General features: G+C 50.9%; 1 protein-coding gene and 1 pseudogene across 1 annotated transcript in view; both read right to left on the bottom strand.

The window, feature by feature from the left end:
• Positions 1-7,861, bottom strand: part of LOC146197776 (uncharacterized) — a 57,907-nt gene extending 50,046 nt beyond the window's left edge. The window contains exons 1-2 of the mRNA XM_084597240.1: positions 7,853-7,861; positions 5,987-6,064 (exon numbers count right to left, since the gene is read on the bottom strand). Coding sequence (XP_084453366.1) covers positions 5,987-6,064; positions 7,853-7,861 — 87 coding nt within the window. The remainder of the gene's footprint in view (positions 1-5,986; positions 6,065-7,852) is intronic.
• A 704-nt stretch (positions 7,862-8,565) lies between these two features.
• On the bottom strand, positions 8,566-9,490 carry LOC146197775 (uncharacterized; annotated as a pseudogene).
• Between the last annotated feature and the right edge of the window lie 16,541 nt (positions 9,491-26,031).

Genomic DNA, 26,031 nt, shown 5'->3' with positions numbered 1-26,031 from the left:
TACTATGACTCGCGTTGAGCAGTTCGTGTAGGCCATTTTCACTCCCTCGGTTATATCAGTACCGACGTTCGAATGCTCCAAAACGCATAGCAGAACCTCGTGCGATACACGGTCGAACGCCTTAGCCAGGTTGAGCTGCATCATAGCCACTCGGTCACCAAATGCATCGCAACACTCAAGAATATTCCGAGCGACATGGACATTAGTTGCTATACTTCTGCCTTCTATTCCACAAGTCTGGTGCGGTCCAACTAAAGTTTTTATCACTGACTGCAAGCGTTTGGCCAGAGCTTTCATAAAAATCTTGTAGTCTAAGTTGGTAAGAGTGATCGGACGATAGGACCCTACCAACAAACGTTTATCCGCATCATCACTCTTTGGTATGAGCACAATGTGCGAAGTTGCAAAAGACAAGGGCACTCTTTTTATTTCGTAAGCTTCATCCAGAACCTTATGCAACATGCGGGCTGCCTTCGTTCTGAAAACTTTGTAAAAAGCCGCTCCTAGACCGTCAGGCCCGGATGTTTTACCTAGGGCGAGGGCGTCGATTGCGCATTCTATTTCACCCTCAGTAATTGGCTGCTCCAGTTGCTTCTTGACCGTTTCATCGAGACGCGGCATAAGCGAAAAGAATTTCTGGAATCCGTCTTTTGCCTCGCGTGAGCAACTAAACAGATCCTTAAAATGATCGGCTACCACTTTCTTGATAACGGTGTTATCCGATGTGATTGCGTTCCCGGTTGATAACTGGCGTATTTCTTTCTGACATGCATATCTTTTTTCGTCAGATAGCGCTCGCTTAGTTGGCGTTTCTCCTGCCCAGAGCTTCTCTGATCTAGCGCGTACAATCGCCGCTTTGTATTTTTTCGCATCCACACCTTCCAGCTGGCTTTTAACTTCCCTTATTTCTTTCGTGTAATTACCTGGCTGAATGTTTTCCATGCTTATCAAGAACTCCAGTTCTTGCTGGAGTTTTGTTTCGTTCTCTCTTTGCTGGTATGCTATGAGGCTGCTTCTTTCGATGGCTTTCATTTTAACTCACTGGTTAAATTCCTTCATGTATTCATGGGCTCCCACGGAGCGGTGTCAGCTGCCCAGCAGGGCCGCGGTAACAGGTTTTTGTCCTCTGACAGTGATTACCAGGTTGTTTTGCCCAGTCTTCCCACAGGTCGGTTCGTTTTAAATACCGTATTTTTGCACGCTGACATAACTGCCCGGCCGTATAGGGTTGATGATTTTCGAGACGCCCTCGCTCAGCTTTCGGTGCTCCCCGAAGTTATCGCTTTGGGGGCGTATCGAATGAGCCATGTGTGGGCCGTTACACTCAAGGATGACGAAGCAGTCAAGAAGGTGATTAGCATTGGCGAACTGCATGTGAAGAAGAAGCGATGCCTCGTCATTGACCCGGCCAACAGGGATATACGCATGAAGGTGCACTGGCTCCTGCACAGTGTACCAGACGAGGACGTGCGTCTCGCCTTCCCTCCTTTCGGCAAGGTCAGTGACATCTCTCGAGAGCGGTGGCGTGCTCAAGGAGTGACAGACAAAGGCTCTACCACAAGAAACGTGACCTTGAAGCTGAACGTCGGTGTGAAGGTTGACGATCTACCTCATCAGCTGAGCGTGTCCGGTGAGCTAGCTCTTGTTGTTGTGCCGGGCAGGGCCCCACTCTGCCTTCGCTGCCGAGCCACAGGCCATATTCGCCGTGAGTGCCGTATTCCGCGGTGCGGTGTCTGTCGTCGCTTCGGCCACGACGAGAGCCAATGTTCGCGGACCTATGCCAGTGTAACCGGACCCGTGGGCAGTGAGGATGTGTCTGACCTGCTCATGGACGAGGCAGACGCGGAGGAAGCTTCAGCTGCAGCAAGTGCGCGAGCCACTGAGGCGACGTCGAATAAACCTGAACTGCAAGTGGGGGACAGCACTTTACAAGAAGCAGTGGTTGAAGAACCGCTACAAATGCTTTCACGAGACATCGTGGAGACGCCGAAGGGCATGGACGAAAAGCCTGTACACACCGCCGTGGCCGTCAGCCAAGCAGACGCCGACAGCATGGCACTGCGTTCGGAGCGGCTAACCTCCCGGCAGGGAAACGGCCGCACGATGACACCGACAGCAAGCAATTGCATCAGGAAGGAATTGGTGGAGACGAACCACCAGCGAAAACGCCAGGACCAGGTATGCGGCGATCATCCTTCAAGCCGCGTCCGAGAATGCCGCCGATGCTCGGCAGGCGGGCAAGCCGCCACCGTAGTTTTTTTTGCTGTCAGGATCGTAAAAGGGTTGGGGGGGATATTGGTGACAACAATGGCTGAAACACTGTATAAATTAGTATTTGAACGGATGCCGGAAAAAGGCGTTTATGTTCCTTTTAAATCCAAGGCAGAATTTTGTTTGGGAAGCATGTGGTTCCCATGGTATCGCAAATGTATCAAACGAGAAGCATGTTTCATTGTGATGGGCACCATTCGTTCGTGTAGCCATGGCAAGCATTCTTGAAACAGCGTTACGGGTAGCCGCTCTAAACGTAAGAGGGCTTTGTGCAAGGAGACGGCAGTGCCAACTTAGTCGCGTTCTTCTTGACAATGACCTACATGTAGTTGCCGTCCAGGAGACAAAAATTGAAAACGAAGAAGCGACTGATCGAATGGTGTCCAATTTCCGTACGCAGTTTCATGTATGTGTATGTCATGCAGATGGTCGATCAGGTGGTTGTGCCCTATTCATACGCAATAACATTGGGATTTCTGTGGAATCAGTGCTTTCTTGTCAAAGTGGGCGCATTTTAGTCGTTGATTTCACCTATTCTGGTCTGTATTTCCGTGTCATTTGTGCCTATGCACCGAATGTTGAAACAGAGCGTCGATACTTCTTTGAGCGCTTTGATGCTTACATACACTGTGACAAAGTGATAGTACTGTTGGGAGATTTCAACTGCGTGTGCTCAGCTTGGGATCGCGCTAAGCGTGCACGTGTCCGAGACAAAAGTGCAGAGGTGCTAAAGGCAATGGTACATGAATGCAATCTCGAAGACATAGGAAGCGTGCTGACCGGTGAAAATCGTCCGCAGTACACTCATTTCCAACGTGAAAGTCACGCGAGACTAGACAGAATATATGCATCACATGAGTTGGTGTCCTTATGTACTGCCTACGAAGTCAAGCCCGTCAAGTTTAGTGATCATTGCTTGGTGATGGCAACGTTTGGGGAAAGACAGAGGAATATTCAATTCAACTTTGACCTATGGAAAGTAAGTGTGTGTGTGTGTGTGTGTGTGTGTGTGTGTGTGTGTGTGCGTGTGTGCGTGTGTGCGTGTGCGTGTGTGTGTGTGTGTGTGTGTGTGTGTGTGTGTGTGTGTGTGTGTGTGTGTGTGTGTGTGTGTGTGTGTGTGTGTGTGTGTGTGTGTGTGTGTGTGTGTGTGTGTGTGTGTGTGTGTGTGTGTGTGTGTGTGTGTGTGTGTGTGTGTGTGTGTGTGTGTGTGTGTGTGTGTGTGTGTGTGTGTGTGTGTGTGTGTGTGTGTGTGTGTGTGTGTGTGTGTGTGTGTGTGTGTGTGTGTGTGTGTGTGTGTGTGTGTGTGTGTGTGTGTGTGTGTGTGTGTGTGTGTGTGTGTGTGTGTGTGTGTGTGTGTGTGTGTGTGTGTGTGTGTGTGTGTGTGTGTGTGTGTGTGTGTGTGTGTGTGTGTGTGTGTGTGTGTGTGTGTGTGTGTGTGTGTGTGTGTGTGTGTGTGTGTGTGTGTGTGTGTGTGTGTGTGTGTGTGTGTGTGTGTGTGTGTGTGTGTGTGTGTGTGTGTGTGTGTGTGTGTGTGTGTGTGTGTGTGTGTGTGTGTGTGTGTGTGTGTGTGTGTGTGTGTGTGTGTGTGTGTGTGTGTGTGTGTGTGTGTGTGTGTGTGTGTGTGTGTGTGTGTGTGTGTGTGTGTGTGTGTGTGTGTGTGTGTGTGTGTGTGTGTGTGTGTGTGTGTGTGTGTGTGTGTGTGTGTGTGTGTGTGTGTGTGTGTGTGTGTGTGTGTGTGTGTGTGTGTGTGTGTGTGTGTGTGTGTGTGTGTGTGTGTGTGTGTGTGTGTGTGTGTGTGTGTGTGTGTGTGTGTGTGTGTGTGTGTGTGTGTGTGTGTGTGTGTGTGTGTGTGTGTGTGTGTGTGTGTGTGTGTGTGTGTGTGTGTGTGTGTGTGTGTGTGTGTGTGTGTGTGTGTGTGTGTGTGTGTGTGTGTGTGTGTGTGTGTGTGTGTGTGTGTGTGTAAAACCTTTATTCGGAGGAAGCTTGAGGTAGCCGGAGCAACTTCACGCAAACACTAGGTGGGCTCCTCATTACAGGAGCCCATTGGCGACCGCCGCGGCTCGGGCTCGGTGAACCAGGGCCTTCTGGCTTGCCAGATCGGAGCAGCCGAGCAGGGCTGCCTCCTAGTCCTCCCGGGTGGGGCTGGGTTTGGGGGTGAGGTTCGGGGTTGACTGACATGCCCACACCATGTGGAAGATGTCCGAAGACTTCTCCTCACAGTGCGGGCACTTTCCTGTACAGGCAGGATCAAATTGTTTTAAAACTGCCGGGCACAGCAGCGTTTTGGTGTAAAGGCAGAGGAGTGTGCGTTCCTCCACCTTTGTAAGGCCCTAACAAGGCTTAGGATAAATTGCATGGCCGAATTGAAATAATTCAATAATTTCTCGAAAAGTGAGAGCCGGATTGGGTTCGAGATCCGTATCATAAGGGTCTGAAGGCGTTGCCCGGAGAGTGAGCGCGCGGGCGGCGGCGTCGGCCGTTTCATTGCCTTCGAGGCCCATGTGAGCGGGAGCCCATACAATCGTTCGAGACGCGGGGGCCCCGAGGTAGTCACTGTTTTGAAGGATGCGGTGCGCAAAGAGAGGAATGTACCCCTGTTTAATATTTCTGCAGACCCCTCTCGAGTCGGTGGTGATGACTCGTGAGTTCTTGTCTGCGGCGGCTAACGCGATGGCAACTTCTTCCGCATGTGTTATGTCTTGAGCTGGGAACGTTAGGCCATTCACCGTGATTTTTTGATGGACGACTGCGGCTGTGTACCACCCCCGATAGTGAGGGCCGGAGTCGTCCACGTAGAAAATTCCGTGTTTGTTCCCATAGTGACGGGCCAGTGCCTCCGCCCGCGCAAGGCGCCTGCCACTGTGGTCGTCACGTGTCATGTTGGCCGGAAGAGGGCGTACGTGCAGGGCGTATCTCCAGATTTCAGGAATGCGTACGCGCTCTTCCGTAAATGTTGGGTGGTGGATGTGTAGTCGGGCTAATAGGCGGTGTCCCGACGGCGTTTTTAAAAGTCTTGTGTATTGATTAGTCAAGTGCGCCTCTCGGAGCTCCGCGAATGTGTTTAACAAAGACGCTGGTTGGATGTGTTGATCGGGAGATCAAGGGCACGCTTGTACATCTTCTGAGAATGACTTCGAGGGCGTTCTCATCAAACCTGCGCAGGTGGAGGTAAGGAGTCGAGTAGAGTACTCGACTCTTCACGAATGCATGCGCAAGCCGCAAAGCGTCTGTGCACCGTAACCCTCCGCGTTTATTGGAAACCCGGCGCACCATCCGGCCCATCTGGTCCCCCACCTTGCGCAGTTTTGCTAGTGTTGTATCAGCCCGTCGATGTTTGTGGATAAGGAGACCAAGTACTCTAATCTCATCGTGTTCGGGTATCGGACCGCTGGCCAGGGATAGTTCCATTTTTGTGGTGCACTTAGGCGACGGGCGAATGTGCACAAATTCGGATTTGGACGGTGAGCATTGAAGGCCGCAGTGGCGGGCGTAAGCGTCTACGATCTGCGCCGCTTGCTGCAGGTTGGCCTCAATGTCTCCAACCGATCCGAGTTTGGCCCAGATGGTTATGTCGTCGGAGTACAGCGTGCTGGATGCCTTCGACCGTCGCCAACTGAGCCGGGAGTTTCATCATGGCCAGATTGAAAAGTAATGGCGAGAGGACCGCGCCCTGTGGGGTGCCTCTCATTCCCAGTTTATATGGGCCGTGTTCTTCGTCTTGTATTCGGATGAAAGATTGCCGATCTGAGAGAAATCTCTTGATGTACTGAAATGTGTTGTGTCCACAGCTCGTCTGGGAGAGATGTTGCAGTATTATTTCGTGTGTGACATTGTCGAAAGCCCCCTTCAAGTCAAGGGCGAGTACTGCCTTATCGTTGAAAGGGTATTCGACAGGGTTGAGAATTTCTCGGTCGAGTTGAAGCAGAACATCCTGAGCGGACCTTTGCGGGCGGAAACCGAACATGGTTTCTGCGAATGTATTTTTATTTTCCAGAAACCCAGACAGCCTGTCCCGCACCATGGTCTCCATCAGCTTTCCTGCACAAGACGTGAGGGAGATGGGGCGGAGGTTGTCTGTGTTTATGGCTTTGCCAGCTTTCGGAATGAAAGTTACCAGGGCAGTCTTCCATTCAATTGGTAGAGGTGCCTCACCAAGCCAGATCGAGTTGATGAAAGCGAGGAGGGTTTCGTAGGCGGGGTCGGGAAGATTGGCAAGCAGTTTCACAGTTATCTTGTTCCGGCCCGGTGCCGTTCCTCGTTCCATTTTAGCCAGGGCCGCCTTCAGGTCGTGCAACTGGAACGGTTGATCCAGATCCGCGTTCTCTGAACCTGCAAACGAGTACGCGGGTCCTCCGGGGTCCTGCTTAGTGCAAAGATACTGGTCGCGCAGTTTGCATGCTAATTTTGATGTATTTCCATCGAAGCTATGAATAGCTCGTTGGAGATGTTTTTGTGTCTCGGCGCGGGTTTGAGTCGGGTCAATTAGGGCACGGAAAAGGCGCCACGTGCTCCGGCTCGAAATTTGTCAGGCCGCCGTGTTGCAGCGGTCTACCCAGTTTGAGTCGGCGAGTTGGGCCGCGTACTCTGCCGCTCGCTGAGTGAGCTCGGCGATACGAATTTTGAGCTTTCTGTTATGTTTTTGGCGGCGCCATCTGCGGACGAGGCTGTGCCGCGCTTCCCAAAGGTGCAGAAGGTGGTTGTCCACCTCTGGAGTGGCCTCCGAGAGCTGAATTTGTGTTTCCACCGAACGAAAAAGTGTAACCAATTCTTGTGCCCACGCGGGGTATCCTTGTTCGTGGATAGAGGCCGAATTGATGTAGCTCTGCCGAAACTTATTCCAGTCGGGTAGCCGAGCTTGTGCGTGGGGTCTTGCCAATGGTTTAGGTCTTGCAGTGGTATCGATAAGGCAATGGTCACTACCGAGGGTTTCCTCGGTGTTGATCCATTCTGCGTGTACAATGTTTTTGGTAAAGGTGAGATCCGGGCATGTATCCCGGGTCACTGAATTACCCATCCACGTTGGATATGCAGGGTCAGTGTGAAGAGTCAGGGCCAGCGTGGACGCGAGTTCCGCTAGCTTGCGTCCCCGCTTCTCTTCACGCACGTATCCCCAGAGTGTACTGTGGGCGTTGAAATCACCCACAATCACCAGGGAGTCCCTGCCCGCAGCCTTTAGAGCGCGGCTAAAGAGTGCTGCGAACGTTACATTTTTGAGTCTGGGGGAGCAGTAGATGTTGAGTACGTGGAGTGGTGCATCTTGTTTCTTGAGCGGAAGAAGTGTCACCATCACGTAGGAATATTCAGTGTCAAGTTCTAAGTCAACTAGAGTAGCCGTATAATTTTTATGCACGCAGACGCAGGAAGAGGGGTCCTGCTGAAAGGTGATGTAATTTGTGAGGGTGACGCCACTCCCTGGCTCCTGGAGGGCAACCATCGCTGGAAGAGAGTCGAAAGTTTAAAGGTAAAGTCGGAGATCCGCCCTCTTTGCGCGGGAACAAAAGCCCCGACAGTTCCATTGGACAATTTGGACGGGGGTGGCCGAATTGGTTCTTGGGGAGCGCCTGATCTTAGGGCTGCTTGCCATGGTCATTTAGGCTGAGGAGGGGTTGTATTAGGCGCTCTTAGGGCTGCTCGCCATGGTCATTTAGGCTGAGGAGGGGTTGTATTGACGCTGCTCCTGAGCCAACACTCGCGGGAAGGGGGGGCATCCTCCATACCGGAGAGCGAGCAGTTGTCGTCATAGTCTACCTCAGGGGTGCGTCTAGAAGTTTTGTTAGGACGGCCGGGTAAGGGACCGCCGGGCCTGCGCGAGGAGCATAAGGAATGCGCAATTTGTTTGGCAATCATCGCGGGGATTGTCTCTTGCAATTTCGAAATGGCGTTGACCATCATTGAAATTTGATTTTCTATGGCAATGAATCGTGCCTTCGTGGCCCCGAATCGGGCCTCGAATGCTGCCTCCAAGCTTGTTACCGCCTTTGGCACCACGAGCTTACTCCATTACCTCAGCCGCGGGAGGGGAGGGCGGAGAAGACTGGGTAAATTTGGATTCCAATTCGTTAATTTTCTTAAACAGCATCTCGTTTTGGGCCCTGAGTGCTGCTATTTGATCTTGCTCGCCGCTACGCGCCCTTGGGAAGGGAGTGGAAATGGGGGAGAGAGAAGCAGCCCCACCCGAACCGCTCACCTGGTGTCCGTTTTTGACTGCGTTGACCCAGGCCCTGGTATCACCGCGCGTTTCCGTCGTTTGTTTCGCCGGTCCGCCATGTGGGGGCGACACCTTCGATGGTCGTTTTTCAGCACCTCCTGTAGGTGGGTTCTCGATGTTGGTGATTTCCTGGCGAGGCTGATCGCCGGGAGGCCCAACATGGCGGCGTTTCTTCTTGGGCGCCATTTTTTTTCTTTTTTATCTTGGGTGTGCGGAATTTTGCCGCACAGTCGCGAGAGTTGGTGACATGGGAGCCACCGCACACAGAACACCGCGGAACACAGTTGTGAGGAGCCCGCACCCCCTCCGCTAGCAGAGCTTGGAATCCGCAGAGTCCACAGGTGTTAGACTGCAAGTTTGGACATACATCCGCGCGATGCCCGACGGCCCCACACTGGCCGCACGCAGGAATAGTTTTGTAATAGTTTCGCACAGAGACGACCATATTGTCATAGTGCACGTAACTGGGCTTCTCTTTACCCGCGAAAGTGATGCGCGCCTTGTTGGATGTTCCGAATTTCCGGATTTCCAGGATGGTGCCAGCGCGCCAGCACACTCTGTCTTGGAGAGTTTCTGTGGTGTCCGAGTTACGGACCACGATCACGCCGTGGCATATGTTGCCGCCGTCTTGTCTCAGGTAACCCCGAAGCGGGATCGACCCCTTCTCGGTGCGAAGTCCCCGATGAGCTGGTCGGCCGCCTCGATGTCCGGGGTATGCACAATGATGATGTTTTGTTCTCGTGAGGGTAGAACGGAGACGGCGCTGGCCCGTTTCAGCCCGAGGTACGCCGAAATGGCAGTGCCGTAGCCAGTTTCCGTGAACGCCTCGTGAAGAGAAACACTTTCTCTGGGCTTTATGACTATAACGTAGTCTTCGGGAGTCGGTTTGGGCATTGGACGCGGCTTCCACTTCGAGAACGCCTTGTCCTTGCTTCCCGTGGCGCGCGTCGTGGGAGCGTTCATGTTTCCGACCGACGAAATGGCGGCCGAGGCGGCGCCGAACGCCGCCATCCGGGCTTTGTCTTGGGAGCGGCCTGCAGCCGCTTGAAGTAAAGCTTGACTCCGAGTGTTCGGGATAACCGTCGAATTTGTATCTCCGGTGGCGGATATCGAGGTCCACAACATTGCCTCAGGGTCGTAACCGCGTATTTGATCCGCGGAAGTCGCTATTTTTTCCTCGGAGGGCCGATTCCGCCAGGCCAGGCGTCGGCGACGCCGTTAGGCTTAACGACGGCGCCAACGTGGTCGGTCAAAAAATGGCCGTAGATTTGAAGAAAATCGGCCTACCTGGACGACTTTTGTATCCAGTTGTTCCACTTGGTTTTTCGGATCGATCGATGCCAGTTTTGCCGGGGTAGGATGATTTGGGACGCGGCCCCAGCCACAAATTAGCGGAGCCGAAACACACGCGTCTGCTCTCGTCGCGCGCTCGCAGCGCCCCCCAATTAAATGTGAGGCTGTTGGAGGATGAGGTCTTCGTTAACGCAGTAACGGAAGAATTCGAAAAGTTACTCGAAATGCAGCCCCCCTGTTTTGCAGGCGCCACTGAGGCAACAATACAGCAGGCTTTTAAATGGGCTGTTATACATATTTACAATGTTTTCATTATCTGTCGCCAGGTGACGCTGCTCAGAGGACCCGTTGGACGATTAGCACTAGGTGCCCACGGCAAAACTACAAATGAGGCGGTACAGGGAGATATGGGCTGGGCATCTTTCGAAGTACGGGAAGCTCAGAGTAAAATATTATATGAGGAACGCCTGACGAAATTGGACAGTAACAGATGGGCAGCTAAAGTATTTAAATACCTGTACCTAAAAAGCGTTGACTCACAATGAAGGAAAAGAACTAGGAAACTAACTAGTAAGTATGCTAGTAACAAGGACGGAGAAATAAAGAGCATTAAGCGACAGGTGGAAAACACAGAATGTAAAATAGGATAAATTCGATGGAAAAGAAACAGAGCGTGGAATTATACCGAAAGTGGAAAATGCAGATCAGAAGGAAGATTTCTTTGATAACTCAAGAGGCAGTGCCCTACTTTTTGAAGCTAGATCAGGGTGCCTTAGAGCACGCAGCTACAAAACGAAATTTAACAATGGAGATGACGCGTGTGCTGTATGTGGAAACTCCAGTGAAACAATTGCCCATATTATACTTGAATGTAATGGTATCCATCCGGAAGCAGGTGCAGGCGCAATCACTGTTCCTGAAGCTCTGGGGTTTAGAGATAACAGTGGCTGGGTGAATAAACCGGCGGTGGAAACTAGCAAAAAACGACTGGAAGATTGGTGGCTTAAAAGCAGAGAAGTGACATAATGTTAGTAATGTAGGAACAAAACTTAATAATTAGAATGATGGTTTAGTTAACCATTCTAAATCAATAATTAAGATATAGGGAGAAAAATGAGCGTGATAGCTACTGCTACCACCCCGTTTCAAAGGGGACGCTCCTATATTCCATCCATCCATCCATCCATCCATCCATCCATCCATCCATCCATCCATCCATCCATCCATCCATCCGTCCATCCATCCATCCATCCATCCATCCATCCATCCATCCATCCATCCATCCATCCATCCATCCTTCCTTCCTTCCAACCGTTGAGAGAACGGAATCATGCTACACACTTCTGTAACAAATATGCACGCGAAACGCGGCACATTTCACGAGGGTAAGCAATCGAAGAAGCACATTCAGCATTCGCCGAAACGTGGTCGAAACGCACCCCACAATGCTAACGGCCATATTGTGAAATTTGAAAAGAGCGTACGTTGTTACCGGCGGCCTCCTGGCGGTGAAATTTTGTTTCAGTTTCAATTTTAGAAAGCACTGGTGTGTAATTTTAATTTTAGAGTTATTTTTGGTGCTTTATTTAGGTGTTTGGTTATATTAGCAGCGCCGCTTGTGTATAAAAGGCTACGAATTTACGCAGCCATTTACCCCCAGCATGTTAGGTGATATTGCTTGCCCGCAACACCCTAAGACATATTCTCCAACCAAAACACCCCTTTGGTATGCAAGAGGTGATTTCCAATGGCATGAATACCCTATACTCAGGGTGTAAGGGTGTTTTGACTGAGACAAATGCCCAAAAAGGTGTTTTTGTTTTTACAGTGTAGGCCTACACTGCTTTCGGTGTTGTCAATTTCGGTCTCAGCGTTTTCATCAAAATGGCCCAGGACAGGAGAGGACTGTTGGGGGCGCCTAAGTTCTACTTACGGCGCCTGCCGTTTAAAGGGTACATCAGTCTTTGTAAGGTGTGTCAAGGTTCGGCGACGCGCGAAAAGTTCCTGAGAAATCGTCGATAGTAAGCGCACAGGCCAAGGAATCTGCGCACAGCTTTCTTGTCAGCGTGTGGTGGAAACTGCGACAGCAGGTGTTTTCTTAGGGTCTGGGCGAACACCATCCTAGCTAATGATGTGACCTAGAAACCGCAGTTTCTCGTAAGCGAAGTGGCGTTTCTCTGGTTTCAATGTTAGCCCTGACGACTTGATTGTGTCGAGAACTGCCCGAAGTCTCTTCAGGTAGTCTTCAAAGGTCTTCAAAGTTGGAAGAAAAGGTACCGACGTCGTCTAAGTATCAGGCCAGATAGTACTGTATCCGTTTCTCGCTGGAATGAGGCTGGTACGGAGTAGAGGCCCAAAGGCATTCATCACCTTAAACTCGAAGAGGGCAATTGGTGCTATGAATGCTGTCTTCCCGTGGTCTCTTTCGTTGACTTCTAATTGCTAGTACCACTCTTTTGGTACATCGAAGAAAAGGGCTTAGCGTTGCAAAGCCGATCAAGTGCGTCGTCGAAGCGGGGTAGCAGATAGACATCGTTCTTTGTTACGCTATTCAAGAGGCGATAATCAACACAGAAACGAAGTGTTGCGTCTTGCTTCTTCACTAGAACAACCGGCGCCGTCCAGGAACTCTTCAATGGCTGGATGACGTCATCGCGAAGCATTTCCTCAACTTGATCGTGGATCGCCTGTCGTTCCACCGGTGATGAACGGTAGGGGCTTTGGAGCAGAGGTCGGGTGTGTTCGTTGGTGACAATGCGGTGCTTGGTCAGTCGAGTTTGACGCACCTTCGATGCTGACGAAAAGCATGCGCTGTAGCTTTGAAGAAGGATGCGTATCTGGTCTTGCTTGGTTCAGGGTATAGCGCTGGACTGACGTCAAACGTGGGCTGGTAGCCTCGGTTAGTAGCATCATCTTCGGGTTGTTAGGGGAGGGCGAATACGTCCCGGATGTCTGCTAGGTCGTCGATAAAAGCAATCTTCGCGCCCTTGTTGAGATGCCGGTATTTTTCGGTAAAGTTTGTAACCAGCAAGTCAGCTTGTCCATGCCGGAAATGGGCGATACTTCTTGCGATGCTGAGCCCTCGTTCCAAGAGTAACTAAGCGTTCCCTTCGACGACGCCTTCAGCGGTTTCGATGTCTGCATTGCCGACGGAAGCGACGACATCTGATTGGGGTGGCACGATTAAGTCTCAGTCGAGGACGTTTAGAGCGATGTGATATGTCGATATCGTATTAGGTATGGCCTTGTCCGTCGAGAGCTTGATGAGCTTTGAGTGAAGGTCGATATCGTATTAGGTATGGCCTTGTCCGTCGAGAGCTTGATGAGCTTTGAGTGAAGGTCGATGATTGCTCGATGCTCATTCAAAAACTCCATACCCAAAATCACGTCAACGAAGCACACGAAGCTCGTAGGGTAATCGCGTCCATTTACTTTACCTCTAGCGGTGCATCGCACGGACGGCGTAATAAGGTTACTACCAGCGGTGCGGATTAGGGCGCCATCCAAAGTGTGTAACTACAGCCTAACATGTTTGGCGGCATTTGGGAGGAAAGTGGAGAGCACACTTTGTGCCAGAGGTGTGCAAGCTATCTTCAGATACATAGACGACTTCCTCATTTTCTGCAATGAGCATGTCGCACATGAATCGAGCCATTGCAAGGACGCCATTTCGGAATCGTTTCATGCCAGTTGTTCTGACCTCACATTCATGACGGAGCTTCCACAGAAAAACAGTAATCATTTCCTCGACCTCGTTTTGAAGTTTTCTGATAAGCACATATCTGCTGGAGGTATGAAGCTCATGCTAGGAATCAGTTCTTGCCATTTGATTCTAGTCACTCGAAAATTGTCAAGGGGGGGGGGTAGCATCGGCGGCGTTGTCCTCGGCCTTTGAGCTTCATATGAGCACCAAATAGCACAAAGCTTCGCAACTCGGATCACCAGGTTCCAAGACGCCGGTTTCCCTGCATCGCTTTTCTCTGCTGAATGTGAAACGCTGCTGTGGAAGTTCAGGGCCATCAAGTTCCCTTCGAAGGCAGCGTGCTCAAGCAAACCTGTTGTGGTGATACCATATATACATGGGCTTTCCCACAATCTCAAGAATGTAGCCGCAAGAGGTAGGGGAAGGTGGTATTCTCCGCACCTAAGAAAGCTGCGTCTGTGTGCTCGGAATTGAACAACGCCGAAAAGAAGCCCAGGTGTGATACGCGTCATCAGAAGCCGTTTACGGAAGGTGTTGTGGGTGTTGTGCGCAGGTTTCCCGTCTCGCATGGTAAGGTGCATGTAGGACAGACTGGTAGATGCTACAATGAAAGAGCGATGGAGCACGAAAGATATGCCAGCAATGCTTCGGGAGGGCATTTATCTCAGCGCTGCAGGCATTGCGAGGCCAATGCATGTGCCCCACTGCCTCATGAGGCATAACCCTATTGGCCAGAAAAAGCACGCAGTTAACACGTGAAGTGCTGGAAGCAGTGGAAATTAATGATTATGGGGAATCCTGCATCAGCACCGCCTCTGTGGCGCTCACCGAAAAAAGAGATAATGTTTCTCGGACAGTTCTATAAGTTTTCAGTGCCCTATTTTTTTCTTCCAGATTCAGATCATCCTGCAGCATCCAAAGTAGTCGTCACTTTCTTGAGCTGGGCGGCGAACTTTCCACTGATGACAGAATAGTCGGCTGCATTGTCCACTAAGGTAGTAACAGTGCGGTTATCGATAGCAACTTCGAAGACACTTGTTCGCGTTCTCGTATTACATGTTGGCTTCGATGTTCAACCTTTACTTCCTCGTGTGCTGAGCTCACGATCGCGGCCGGCGCTCACCATTGCCTCTTTGCTGGACGGTGGCGTCAAATTGGAGTCTGGTCCTCTTGGCGTCAATGTTGCCGTCGTGCGTAGCTTCGGAGTCACTTTTAAGCGCAGGCGCGTGATCGTCGAGGGCGTCTTCTTGAGGAGCGTCGCCGTTACTCGTCGTCGGCGGTGGAGGTTCTTCTTTAGTTCGCCGTATAGCAGCCTTTAGTTTCCTCTGCGGGGGCTAGGGGACTTTTCTTTGACATAACTGCGGCTCGGCAACGCAAATCGGGCGCTGTACGGCGTTGGGAATGGCACCGACGGCTTGGTAGTAGTTCTTGATTTCATCCGGTCGGGCGTTCGCCCGGACGTGTTGATGGGGCGTCGACGGTGAAGCAGCGCAGGCAGGTGCGTCTGTACGGGTATGGCGTAAAATTTGCTGGACGTCCTAAGATTGCTGGACGTCCTACAGGCGTTGCATTTCCTGGGGCTGGAAGGTCGTTCGTAGGCTTTGCGGGCGGGGGCCTAGGAGCGGCGTTAATAAGAAGCTTGTTCGCGTCGAGGGGGTGTTGTAGGTCGCGTCGGGATGCAGGACAGTGTGCGGTAACGGCGTAGTTCATATATTGGGATTGTTGCATTGTATCCATCATGGTTGGATCCCCCAAGTGCCAGGTGTACTTCATCACGGACAATTTCCGTGAGCGTCGCTAACTGGAGCTCTTTTGACGACGGCAGCAATCGGCGCAGTTCTTATCGAACGATTTCACGTATAATCTCAGGAAGGTTATCTCCCCCTGTGGTGGTGGCGTCGCGGCTGCATGCAGAGAACACTTGAAGAGGCCGGTTGTACTGCAGGGTATGGGCGTCTAGGGTCCGTTCTATTGAGGACGCTTCCTTTTCAAATTCGGTCACGGTTTGGAGTGGGTTTCTCACGAGGCATGAAAAAGATTCTTCGACGCCTACCACACCGCCGGACTCGAGGGAGAGCGCTCTTCTACCCTCCCTGAGACTGGCCGTGCCTCGCATTAAAATATCCGCTTTATTTTCCTGAGTCATTTCAAGGTCTGCGCGGAGAAATAGCCGTTTCATTTATTTTACATAAACGAGGACTTACTCATTAGTTAACTGAGTTTTTGAGTTGACTTAAGGAGTGATTGGGCTCTTTCTTTCCTGAAAGCATTCAATGGCTCTTTTTTGTACGTGGTCCAATTCTTCAAAAGAGCCTCGTGATTCTCAAACCACGTTCGGGCGGACCCCTTAAGAGCAAAGTACACTTGCCCGAGCTTCGTTTCGTAATCCGAGGTATTGTACGTTGACGCGAGTTCGAACAGCTCTATCCAGTTTTCTGCATCTTCATCCGGTCGCTCTTCGAAGCAGGGGGCTCACGGGGCTGGTCGAAAATCACATGTGTTTTTTGTACTACAGGTACCATATTCAGGCCCAGGGTACGTCATGGTGTCGGGATTCAGCACCTCTATCAGATGTCACGTAGAGGTGACAATGCCGCTGGTAACAAACGAGGAAGCTTGAAGTTGACTGAAATAAACGCTTTATTGGGCTCCCCCTTACGGAAATTACATATCTGCTCCAGATATGGAACGTATGCTGCCAGATACAAATATTGTAAGGTGTTTATTGGAGCACCAAGACCGTAGGCAACGTCCGCAAACCAAAGCGACGGGGGTAGCGTTCGAATCAACAGTGCAGTGCCAACAAGGCTCCGGCTCCACTTCGTCTACCTCTTCGGGTTGGCGCGCGAGCTGATGGCGATCGGGATTACTACAATACTCCCTCGGCGGAAAAGGAGCCATCCTGGCGACTCACGGTGAGGAAAGGATAGGGGGATCATAATACGGCTTGAGGCGGTCGACATGTAAAGTTTCTCGGTCGCGGCGGCGGTGATTTGGAGATGGGTTCAAGGGCTCTACTACGTAATTGACGGGAGAATATTGTTCGAGAATGCGGTAAGGTCCATGATAGCGCGATAGGAGTTTGGATGAGAGGCCGGGTGCAGAGGAAGGCATCCAGGGCCAAACGAGGGCACCTGAGGGATATGAAGGCGCTGGATTTGTAGGGTCCTGGTTATGCTTTTGTTGAGCCTGGTTCTGCGTTGTGAAGGAGCGCGCCAATTGTCGGCATTCTTCGGCAAATGTGTGCGCTTCAGACAGTAGAGTGGTCTCTGAAGCGTCGGGGTGGTAGGGCAGGATAGTATCCATTGCGGACGTGGGTCACGACCATATAAAAGAAAGAAGGGGGAGAATCCAGTCGTAGTCTGCGTAGCCGTATTGTAGGCGTACGTTACCAAAGGCAGCACTTGGTCCCAATTAGTGTGAGCACTATCAACGTACATGGCTAGCATGTCGCTAAGAGTGCGATTAATTCGCTCAGTCATGCCGTTCGTTTGGGGGTGATACGCTGTGGTTCTCCGGTGAATGATCTGGCACTGTTTGAAAAGGGCTTCGACAGTGTCGGAAAGAAACGCACGTCCGCGGTCACTGATCAATTCTTTCGGTGCGCCGTGACGAAGAACGAGGCGATGCAGAATGAACGAAGCAACATCCCGTGCGGTGGCAGACTGCAAGGCCGATGTTTACACGTAACGGGTTAGGTAGTCAATGACTACGATGACCCAGCGGTTGTTAGCCGAAGTGGTCGGAAGCGGGCCATACAGACCGATACCGACACGGTCAAAAGGGCGGCTGGGGCAAGGCAATGGCTGCAACGGAGCGGCTGGCTGAGGGGGTGGATTCTTGCGACGTTGGCAGGCGGTACAGGATCGGATGTATTGACGAGTGAAGCGGTACATGCCGCGCCAGTAATATCTCATACGCAGTCGAGAATAGGTTTTCATGAAACCTGCATGGCCGCTTTGGGGATCGGCGTGGAAAGAGGAGCAGATTTCAGCACGGAGATGCCGCGGAACCACGAGAAGCCACTTTCGCCCTGTAGGATGGTAATTACGGCGGTATAAAAGTCCATCACGAGTGGCGAAGTGGTGGGCCTGACGACGAAGTGCACGTGACGGAGACAGCTGTGCGGGCGTAGACAGGAATGTTAAGAGGGAGGATATCCATAGATCCTTCTGCTGCTCAGATTTCATGTTGGTAATGTTGAGCGGCGACATATCGTAGGCACAAACGAAGCCAGCCGTCGAGTCGTTAGAAAGCGGTGAACGGGAAAGGGCATCAGCGTCGGTGTGCTTGCGTCCAGATCGATAGATGACGTGGATATCGTACTCCTGAAGACGTAACGCCCAGCGGGCGAGGCGGTCGGAGGGGTCTTTGAGGGAGGATAGCCAACAGAGTGCCTGGTGGTCGGTAACAACGTAGAATGGGCGACCGTAAATATAAGGACGAAACTTGGTAATGGCCCATATGATGGCCAGACACTCCTTTTCGGTCACAGAATAGTTCGATTCCGCTTTCGTGAGGGTACGACTAGCGTACGCGACGACATACTCGGAAAATCCAGGTTTCCGTTGAGCAAGAACAGCGCCCAGACCTACGCCGCTTGCATCAGTGTGTATTTCGGTCGAGCAGGCAGGGTCAAAATGGCGGAGTATAGGGGGAGAGACCTGTAGACGGCGTAGTGTACTGAACGCAGCATCACAGGCTGGTGACCAAGAGGAGAGGTTCGGGCCTCCGGAGAGAAGTTGCGTTAAAGGGGCGAAGATACTGGCGAAGTTGCGGATAAAACGGCGGAAATACGAACGTAGACCGACAAAACTGCGATGTTCTTTCAAGGTTGTGGGCTTGGGGAAGTCTGCGACGGCACGAAGTTTGGTAGGATCCGGTAGAACGCCATCCTTGGATATGACATGACGAAGTATTGTGAGATTGGTAGCGGCAAAGTGACATTTCTTCAAGTTGAGCTGTAGGCCGGCTTCAGTAAGGCACGTAAGGACACGCTGAAGGCGCAGAAGGTGGGAAGGGAAATCTTTCGAGAAAACGACAATGTCATCTAGATAACAAAGACACGTTTCCCATTTGAGCCCACTGAGAATGTTATCCATCATTCTCTCGAAGGTGGCGGGGGCGTTGCACAGTCCGAACGGCATCACATTGAATTCATACAAGCCATCGGGAGTGATGAAGGTTGTTTTCGGGCGGTCAGCGGAAGCCATCAGTACTTGCCAATAGCCAGAGCGCAAATCTAGCGACGAAAAGAACTCCGCTCTTTGCAAACAATCTAGCGCGTCGTCAATTCGTGGTAGTGGGTAAACATCTTTGCGGGTTATCTTATTCAGACGCCGGTAGTCCACTCAAAAGCGGATTGTGCCATCTTTCTTCGTCACCAACACTACGGAGGAGGCCCAAGGGCTATGAGATGGTCGTATGATAACGGCGACATTGTCACGAATGACGCGGCGTTCTGTGGGCGACACGCGATATGGTCGCTGCCGCAGGGGAGCATGAGGACCAGTGTCGATTGCATGAGAAACGGTCAAGGCGCGGCCCAAGGAAGGCTGGGACACGTCAAAAGATGCACTGAAGCGCTGAAGGAGGGCGACTATTTGGTCCCGTTGGGCGGACGGAAGGTCGGTCGCGATAGCTCGATGATGGGCTTCGACAGGAAGCTCATCACTCGTAGCAGCAGAGGACGTCAGGGCAGCGACGTGAGGAAAAACTTCAGGTTCGGAGAACAGGTAAGTGCGATCAGGGTCCAGCTCTTCAATGTAACCGAGGCACTCCCCGCGAAGAACAACCGTCGGGCAGGGAAAAGGGTTGGAAGCATAGATGACACAGCTGCATCAAAAATCGTTAAAACGGCGAAAGGAAGAAGGAGGCGGTTATGGTGGGCGGAGGCGAGTTCGAGCGTAAAGAGAACAGGACTAGGGAGGGCAGATGTGGAAGTAAGGGGAACGAGAACAGAATAAAAGGGAGGAATGTCGGTGTCTGCAGCTACAAGGAGTTTAGTAGGGCGCACAGGCGGATCACACAGGGAAACATTACACACAGGGGAAAGCTCAACTTCAGCACGGGCACAATCAATCACAGCACTGTGAGTCGACAGAAAGTCGTAGCCGAGGATGATGTCGTGGGAGCAGGCGTAAAGCACCACCATCTCGACGAGATACGTAATGTCTTTGATGGAAACTCGTACCGTGCACGCTGCCACAGAGTGATGCGCTCTGAACTAACCGTATGAAGCGAAAAGGCAGAAAGCTGCGTCGTGACCTTGCGAATTTTGCGGCGAAGGGCATCACTAACTACGGAAACGGCAGCACCTGTATCCACCAGCGCAAGAACGGGAAAACCTTCCACGAACACTTCAATGACGTTGGCGGGAGAAGGCGGAGGACTTAACGAGTTCGTCAAACGCGCAGTTCTTGCCTCCGGAACTGCGGCATTTAGTTTTCCTCTTGCGTAGGGCCCTGTCGCCGGAGCATCGGCGAAATGGAACGTCGGTGAGGCTATCGAAGGCCAACGGCGTGTCGAGTACTGAGCCCGAGGTGGAGACGATCCAGAAGAGACGTTGCTTAAGGGCGGCTCGGGATCGTAGTGGTACTGACGGACTGCGTTCTCAGGATGAAGCGGGCGCTGACGGCAAAGGCGAGCGACGTGACCCGGGAGCCCGCAAGAATAGCAAATTGGGCGATTGTCGGCGGTTCGCCATGAGTTCGTAATGCGGCGTCGTGGTCGAGGGATCGGAGACTGAGGGGCCATGAAACGAGGTAGAAGCGCGTTGCTTTCGTAGCTCGTCAAACCTCTGGCACAGGGTTATAATGTCGGGTACGGAAGTAGGGTCCCTGGCCGACATCATATAGTACGCATCATCAGTGAGCCCTTTTAGAACATGTGTGACTCTTTCGGGCTCGGGCATGGACGGATTGTTGACCCGCTTGCAGAGGTCAACCACGTCCTCAATGTAGCTGGTAAACGTTTCCTCGGGAAGTTGAAGCCGTGCATGGAGGCGTTGTTCGGCGCTGAGTTTGCGTACCGCAGGACGGCCGAAGACATCCGCGAAGTTCTTCTTGAATACAGACCACGTCGAAAGATCGGCTTCGTGGCTTCGAAACCACAGATTTGCCACGTCCGTGAGGTAGAAGAGGACGTTGCACAGTTTTATAGAATCGTCCCAGTGGTTGTTAGTGCTGACGCACTCGAAAGAGGCCAGCCAGTCGTCAACGTTGTGGTCGTCGGTACCACTGAAGAAAGGTGGGTCATGGAGGCGTTGCGCCCCGGGACAGAAGGTGGTGGCAGGAGTGCAGGGATGGGCGCCGATGGTCGTCTGGGAGGGTCCTGCATGATTGTGACCGAAGGTGGTAGCGTGCGGTTCCGAAGTTCCAGGGTGAAATTTGCGAGGAGGACTAGGGCGACGACCGAGCCACCTCCACCATGTTTAAGGTGTTTATTGGAGCACCAATACCGTAGGCAACTTCCGCAAACCAAAGCGACGGGGGTAGCGTTCGAATCAACAGTGCAGTGCCAACAAGGCTCCGGCTCCACTTCGTCTACCTCTTCGGGTTGGCGCGCGAGCTGATGGCGATCGGGATTACTACAATATATAAGGCAGCAAATAAGACTTTATGGGCCATATAAGGTCATATATGTGCAAAGTGTTGCCCTTATATGGCTCAGATTTGGCCATATCACGCAACATATAATCCATATCTGAACGGGTAACGGGACCTTATATGGCTTGATCAGGGGTATATATGGTGTCCTCGTGACCTTATGTCGCCTGATAAGGGGCATATATGGCATCGTCATGACCTTATATAGACAGACCAGAGCCATATGCCTGGTGTCAACAGGATATATATAACCTGATCGGGGCCTTAATTATGTAGACGCCACAGTGACTGTATATTAGCAATATATGGCCTTCGTCTACCTTCTGCAAATATCCAATATTGGCATCATGTGGTCGAGCTTCAATTTTTCTACTCAGCATGGCCTGCATGCTTAGTGTTAATTGTATCCAATTTAAAAAATAGCTACGACTCCTAATATTTCAAGTATTCTGCAGATTTCGCTGCACTATAATTATTATTCCATATGTTCCTTAATCCAGGAGGGCGCTGGGTTATGGCTACATGCTCCTCTTTCCGCCTACTAACTCGCATTTTCATTTAAAATGCGGCGGCAGTTCGGTGCACAAAAGCATGGTCGGTTAAGTTGAGCGATTCAAAATATCAAGAAAATGATGGCAGTTCAGTATACGGCCCCCTCCGCGCTGTCCAGACGGTGACTCACCCTCAGAGACAGCTGGCGGTTGCTGCGCCGAGGGCCGCACTGGCTAGACAGTGACTCCTCCTCTCCCGCGTTCCACTCTTCCCTCTCAGACAGCGGCGGCCCCTGCGTCGCAGGCTCGCATTTCATCTCTCCTCCTCGCTGCCATGCTCTATACAGCGTAGGCCGCGAGCTCTCCGTTTTGTGTGTGTTTGCTTCTTTCCCCTCCCCCTTTCAACTCCGTGCGCCTAAGCACTTGACGTCTCTCGTTCCTTTTCGGTGGCAGACATCGGAGTTCGGTGCGGCTGGCGAGCGTGCTGCATGTTGTGTATGCTGGCGTGTGTGTGTGTGCCAGCGCCTGTCCGCTATTAGCTGTGTGCATGTAACAAAAATGCAACAGCAAACCTACAAGAGCTTGAGTCTGACCGTCGGCACAGAGGAAATTACTGTGTCCCACTGCGGGTGGAAGCTGCCTCCCCAGCCTTGGCAGCGAACCTGATGGTCGATTGAGCTTTTCAGGGCTTCTGCCCTGGGTGGCCCCGGCCAAATCTTCATCATTGTGTCGGATCGCACCCTCATCGTGCCGCCTCATCTTCATGCCCGATCCCCAAAACCGTTTGCGTGAGATTTCTAGTCGGGAACTAGCACTTACCAGCCTACGGATATTGTTCACTTTATTATTTTGAGAGAAAATTAATTTTCCAATCATTAAATTGGATGGTAATTGCCAGTATGTGATATCTTGCTGCACGTTTCGTTGCTAATTTATCTTTCGCTCCAGCAATTTTAACAAATTTCAGTGGGTGGATAGGGTCCTGCGTTGTTTATTATTATTATTTGCACAACCTAAGTACCTTCATGCTTTATTTGGTTTAGGGGCAGAGCTGTCGCTGTCATGACAAATGCCACCGGACATGCTTTTTTTCTTTGTTTTCTCTCTTAATTTCAAAAGCAACCACGAGTTAGGCGCGTTCTCTCATTTTGCACTGCAGTCTCTGCTTAAGGTAACACCAGTACTTCCTGACAGCCTATATGTACTTTGCTAAGGTTTAGGTATTATCAGCAGTCCCAGCAGTGTGTGTTTTATCGCCCTACGGTTTAGCGGTACCTTTTCCGGGTAAATTGACAAACCTTTAAATCCCATTTCAATAGTCTAGTTCGATTAATAGCCGTTTATTTTATTTAGCTTCGCAAGTAAACCAGCTCATACTAAAAGCATTTACTGTTTAAAGCTCTGCGTGTAAAAGAGTAGAATAAAAATGTAATATCTAATTTAATAGGTTAATGTCTTTCACTTTAGCTTCTCGTGTAGACATTATTCTGTTCAGATATCTCATTAGTTTATTATAGTATCGCGCGTAAATGTGTAGAATCTCAATATCTACTAACGGTTGAGCATGTCTTTGACCCTCGGTATACCCACGTAATTCAGGCCCGTCTTTGAGTGATTCCACATAGGCCGGGAAAAAAAGAAAACCTGTGGTTTCAAAGCTGTTTTCCTGTTAGGTTTGAAATAAAAGGGGAAATTCAGGTTTCCCTTGGCAAACATGATTGAGTGTGCGTTTAGCTGGAATACTGAAATTGTATTGTGTGTTGTAATAAAGTGTTATGTTCATATGCAGATATATAAACTATAGTTCAAAACCTACATGCCATGCGGGCTAGATCTTTAAATCAGGAATTGGGTAGATAAGGCGTATCTGACCAGATATGCCATATCTGGTACTCGAATGCAGGAGTTGGGCAGATCAGGCATATACAACCAGATTTGCCTTATCTGGTATTCGAAATCAGGAATAGGGCAGATATGCCTTACCTGGCCTTGATCTGTCCTAATATACCATATCTGCCCAATTCCTGATATACCTGATCTGGATTTTTTATAAGTCCAGATATGGCTGTAAGGGCCGACACTGGATTGGGCTGACATTCGCCCGCAAGAGGACTAAGCAATCGACGGCGGCAATAGCAAAAACCGTGCTGGGCGGTCGTCGTTCTACGAATGCCCGTCGTACGTGCCAACGCTCAATTTAAAGGCGGCGATAGGACAGGATAGGATAGGAAATACGTTAGTTTTTCTAGGAAGGTCAATTGTGCTAGTAGCAGAAGAGGTCCATCTTCCGTCTTCTCACAGCGTCGGTGCCCCTATTCCAGGGCTCCGCTGAGCTTCGCGGCTCGCTGGACGTGCTGGATCAGATCTAGTTGACAATCCAAATCGCCGCTGGAGAGCCGGCTCTCCCACTGTTTCGCACTCGGGTCTTTACGAAAGCTATCGTTATTTCTACTTTGCCACGTGATGTGGTATAACGAAGGTTTGCTACCGCACCATGAGCAGGTGTCCCGATATTGTGACGGGTAAATTTTGCTTAGGATATGCAGGTTAGGGAATGTTCCTGTCTGCAGTCTTCGCCAGTACACTGCCTCTTGTTGTTTTTGATCCCGATGAGGCGGCGGATAGCGGATCCGTACCCCCTTATAGTAGTTCAGAATGTCTGAGTACGTAGGGCCGACCCGCTCGGGTAGATCGTCCGACTGGCAGGAAGCTCGGCTCGTGTACCCTCTAGCTTCTTCATCGGCGCGTTCGTTCCCCGCTATGTCAGCGAACGGCGGCGAAGAAACATCTAGATAAAACCCCAGACTCTGATTAGCATAACCATGCAACATTGCAGAAACACGTGTGAGTTGTCTGAACCTTCTAGATGCATCGCGACGCATGTTGTGCGAAAAAAACGATAAGGAAGCATCTTGCGACCACGAGCATGAACTGAATCGATACGTGCGCTGAATCGATACGTGCGCTGAATCACAGTGATAAGGTCGCATGGCGGCGGTAGCCGGAAAACGACGAATAAAATTCTCAATCGTTCGCGGCAATATGTGGAAGCCCACTGTGCATATTCCCAGTTAGCCGAGACGAAAAATCATGCCTGCGTGGTCTGTAGTAGCGTGTCTGCCTCAGAACGTAAGGGTCCTATAGAGGGCTCATTATGATCTCAACCTCCTGTCTGATAAGAGAGACCTGACTTGTTAGCGCTTGCCAAATCAGCCATGTCATTCGATCACGTGACGTGAGGTGACCTCCCCTACTATTCTGTGCCCGGCCACGCCAGGCCACAGCCTACTGCCAGAGCAACGCTTATGATCATTTGCTCAGAACACCGACGCCGCCGGAGCCGATAGCTCGACACTGGATTTTTGGAAGGTGGTTTCGTTTACGGTTTCGTCAGTGAGGTGTAACCTTCCAAAGCAACTCAGGCTGTGAGCGGCACCGTAGTAGAGGGCACCAGAAATTTCGACCACTTGGAGTTCTTTAACATGCAGTGACATTGCTCTTCCATCTACGAGCGTCCGTCGCAGCAGTGATTCCATTGGACATACTTGGGTTCAGCAGCGACCTAACCGCTGGGCTATCTCTGCGTAGCAATTTTATCAAGCAATGTAACCCGGCAAGCAAATGGCGACGTCCACCACTGTGGAGCTCTTATGAGATCTGGTTACTAATGGAACTTAAAATTAGGAGACCCGTTGCTCACGATGTCTTCCGTCCGCGCAAGTTCTTATAGATACTGTGATTCATGGTGTTCGCTTTGAGCGCATGCTTCAACTAACAAGAAAGCTACAGCGAAGCGCTATACCATAAGTGATGCATGTTAGCACATGCCTGCGAGGTCGCTGCTTCCTCAAACAACTGGGACGTGAGCGTTTTGTGTGAGCAGCCCCGTACGTGCAAGAGACGATGCCTTCATCCAACCGTCCTTCGTTCTTGGGGTCTGAGCAGATTACACATTGCCAAGTACTCGAAGGTGACTCTGCTTCGACGATGGAGTGAACTATTTGTTTACGATAATGCACTTTCGCCTGCTTTCATGTTTTGGCTGTCCACTCGAGAAATTCGTCTCAACTTTTGACTTCACCCGAACGACATTTGGGTCCGCGCTCTCTCTATCGCATGTATCTTTGTATTTCATTGGTTGCAACTGCGATGAGAGCATAAGTAATCCTAATGAGCGCTAAAGAAAGCGACATTTTTTGTGAGCCTTGAAGCTGTTAAATTTATATCCATCAGCTACATTTGGTCAAGCTGCACTGAAAACCCTACCATTATCAGTTTTACAAACATCCGAAGAGCATTAGAGCAGCGGGGGGATTGTGTTAATCAGCAGTATTGTTTCCCCACATACCTAAAACCCTACGAAAAAAAGCTAATATCAGCATTCCCTATAGCAAAGTCGTCATCAAGAATTACCGATGCTGGGCGGAAATCAGTTATTGTAACAGTATACGGTGCTGT

Source organism: Amblyomma maculatum, chromosome 3 (assembly GCF_055883805.1).
Source record: "Amblyomma maculatum isolate TAMU_Amacu chromosome 3, ASM5588380v1, whole genome shotgun sequence".
Taxonomy (NCBI): Eukaryota; Metazoa; Arthropoda; class Arachnida; order Ixodida; family Ixodidae; genus Amblyomma; species Amblyomma maculatum.
This window is presented reverse-complemented; position numbering and strand designations above follow the sequence as displayed.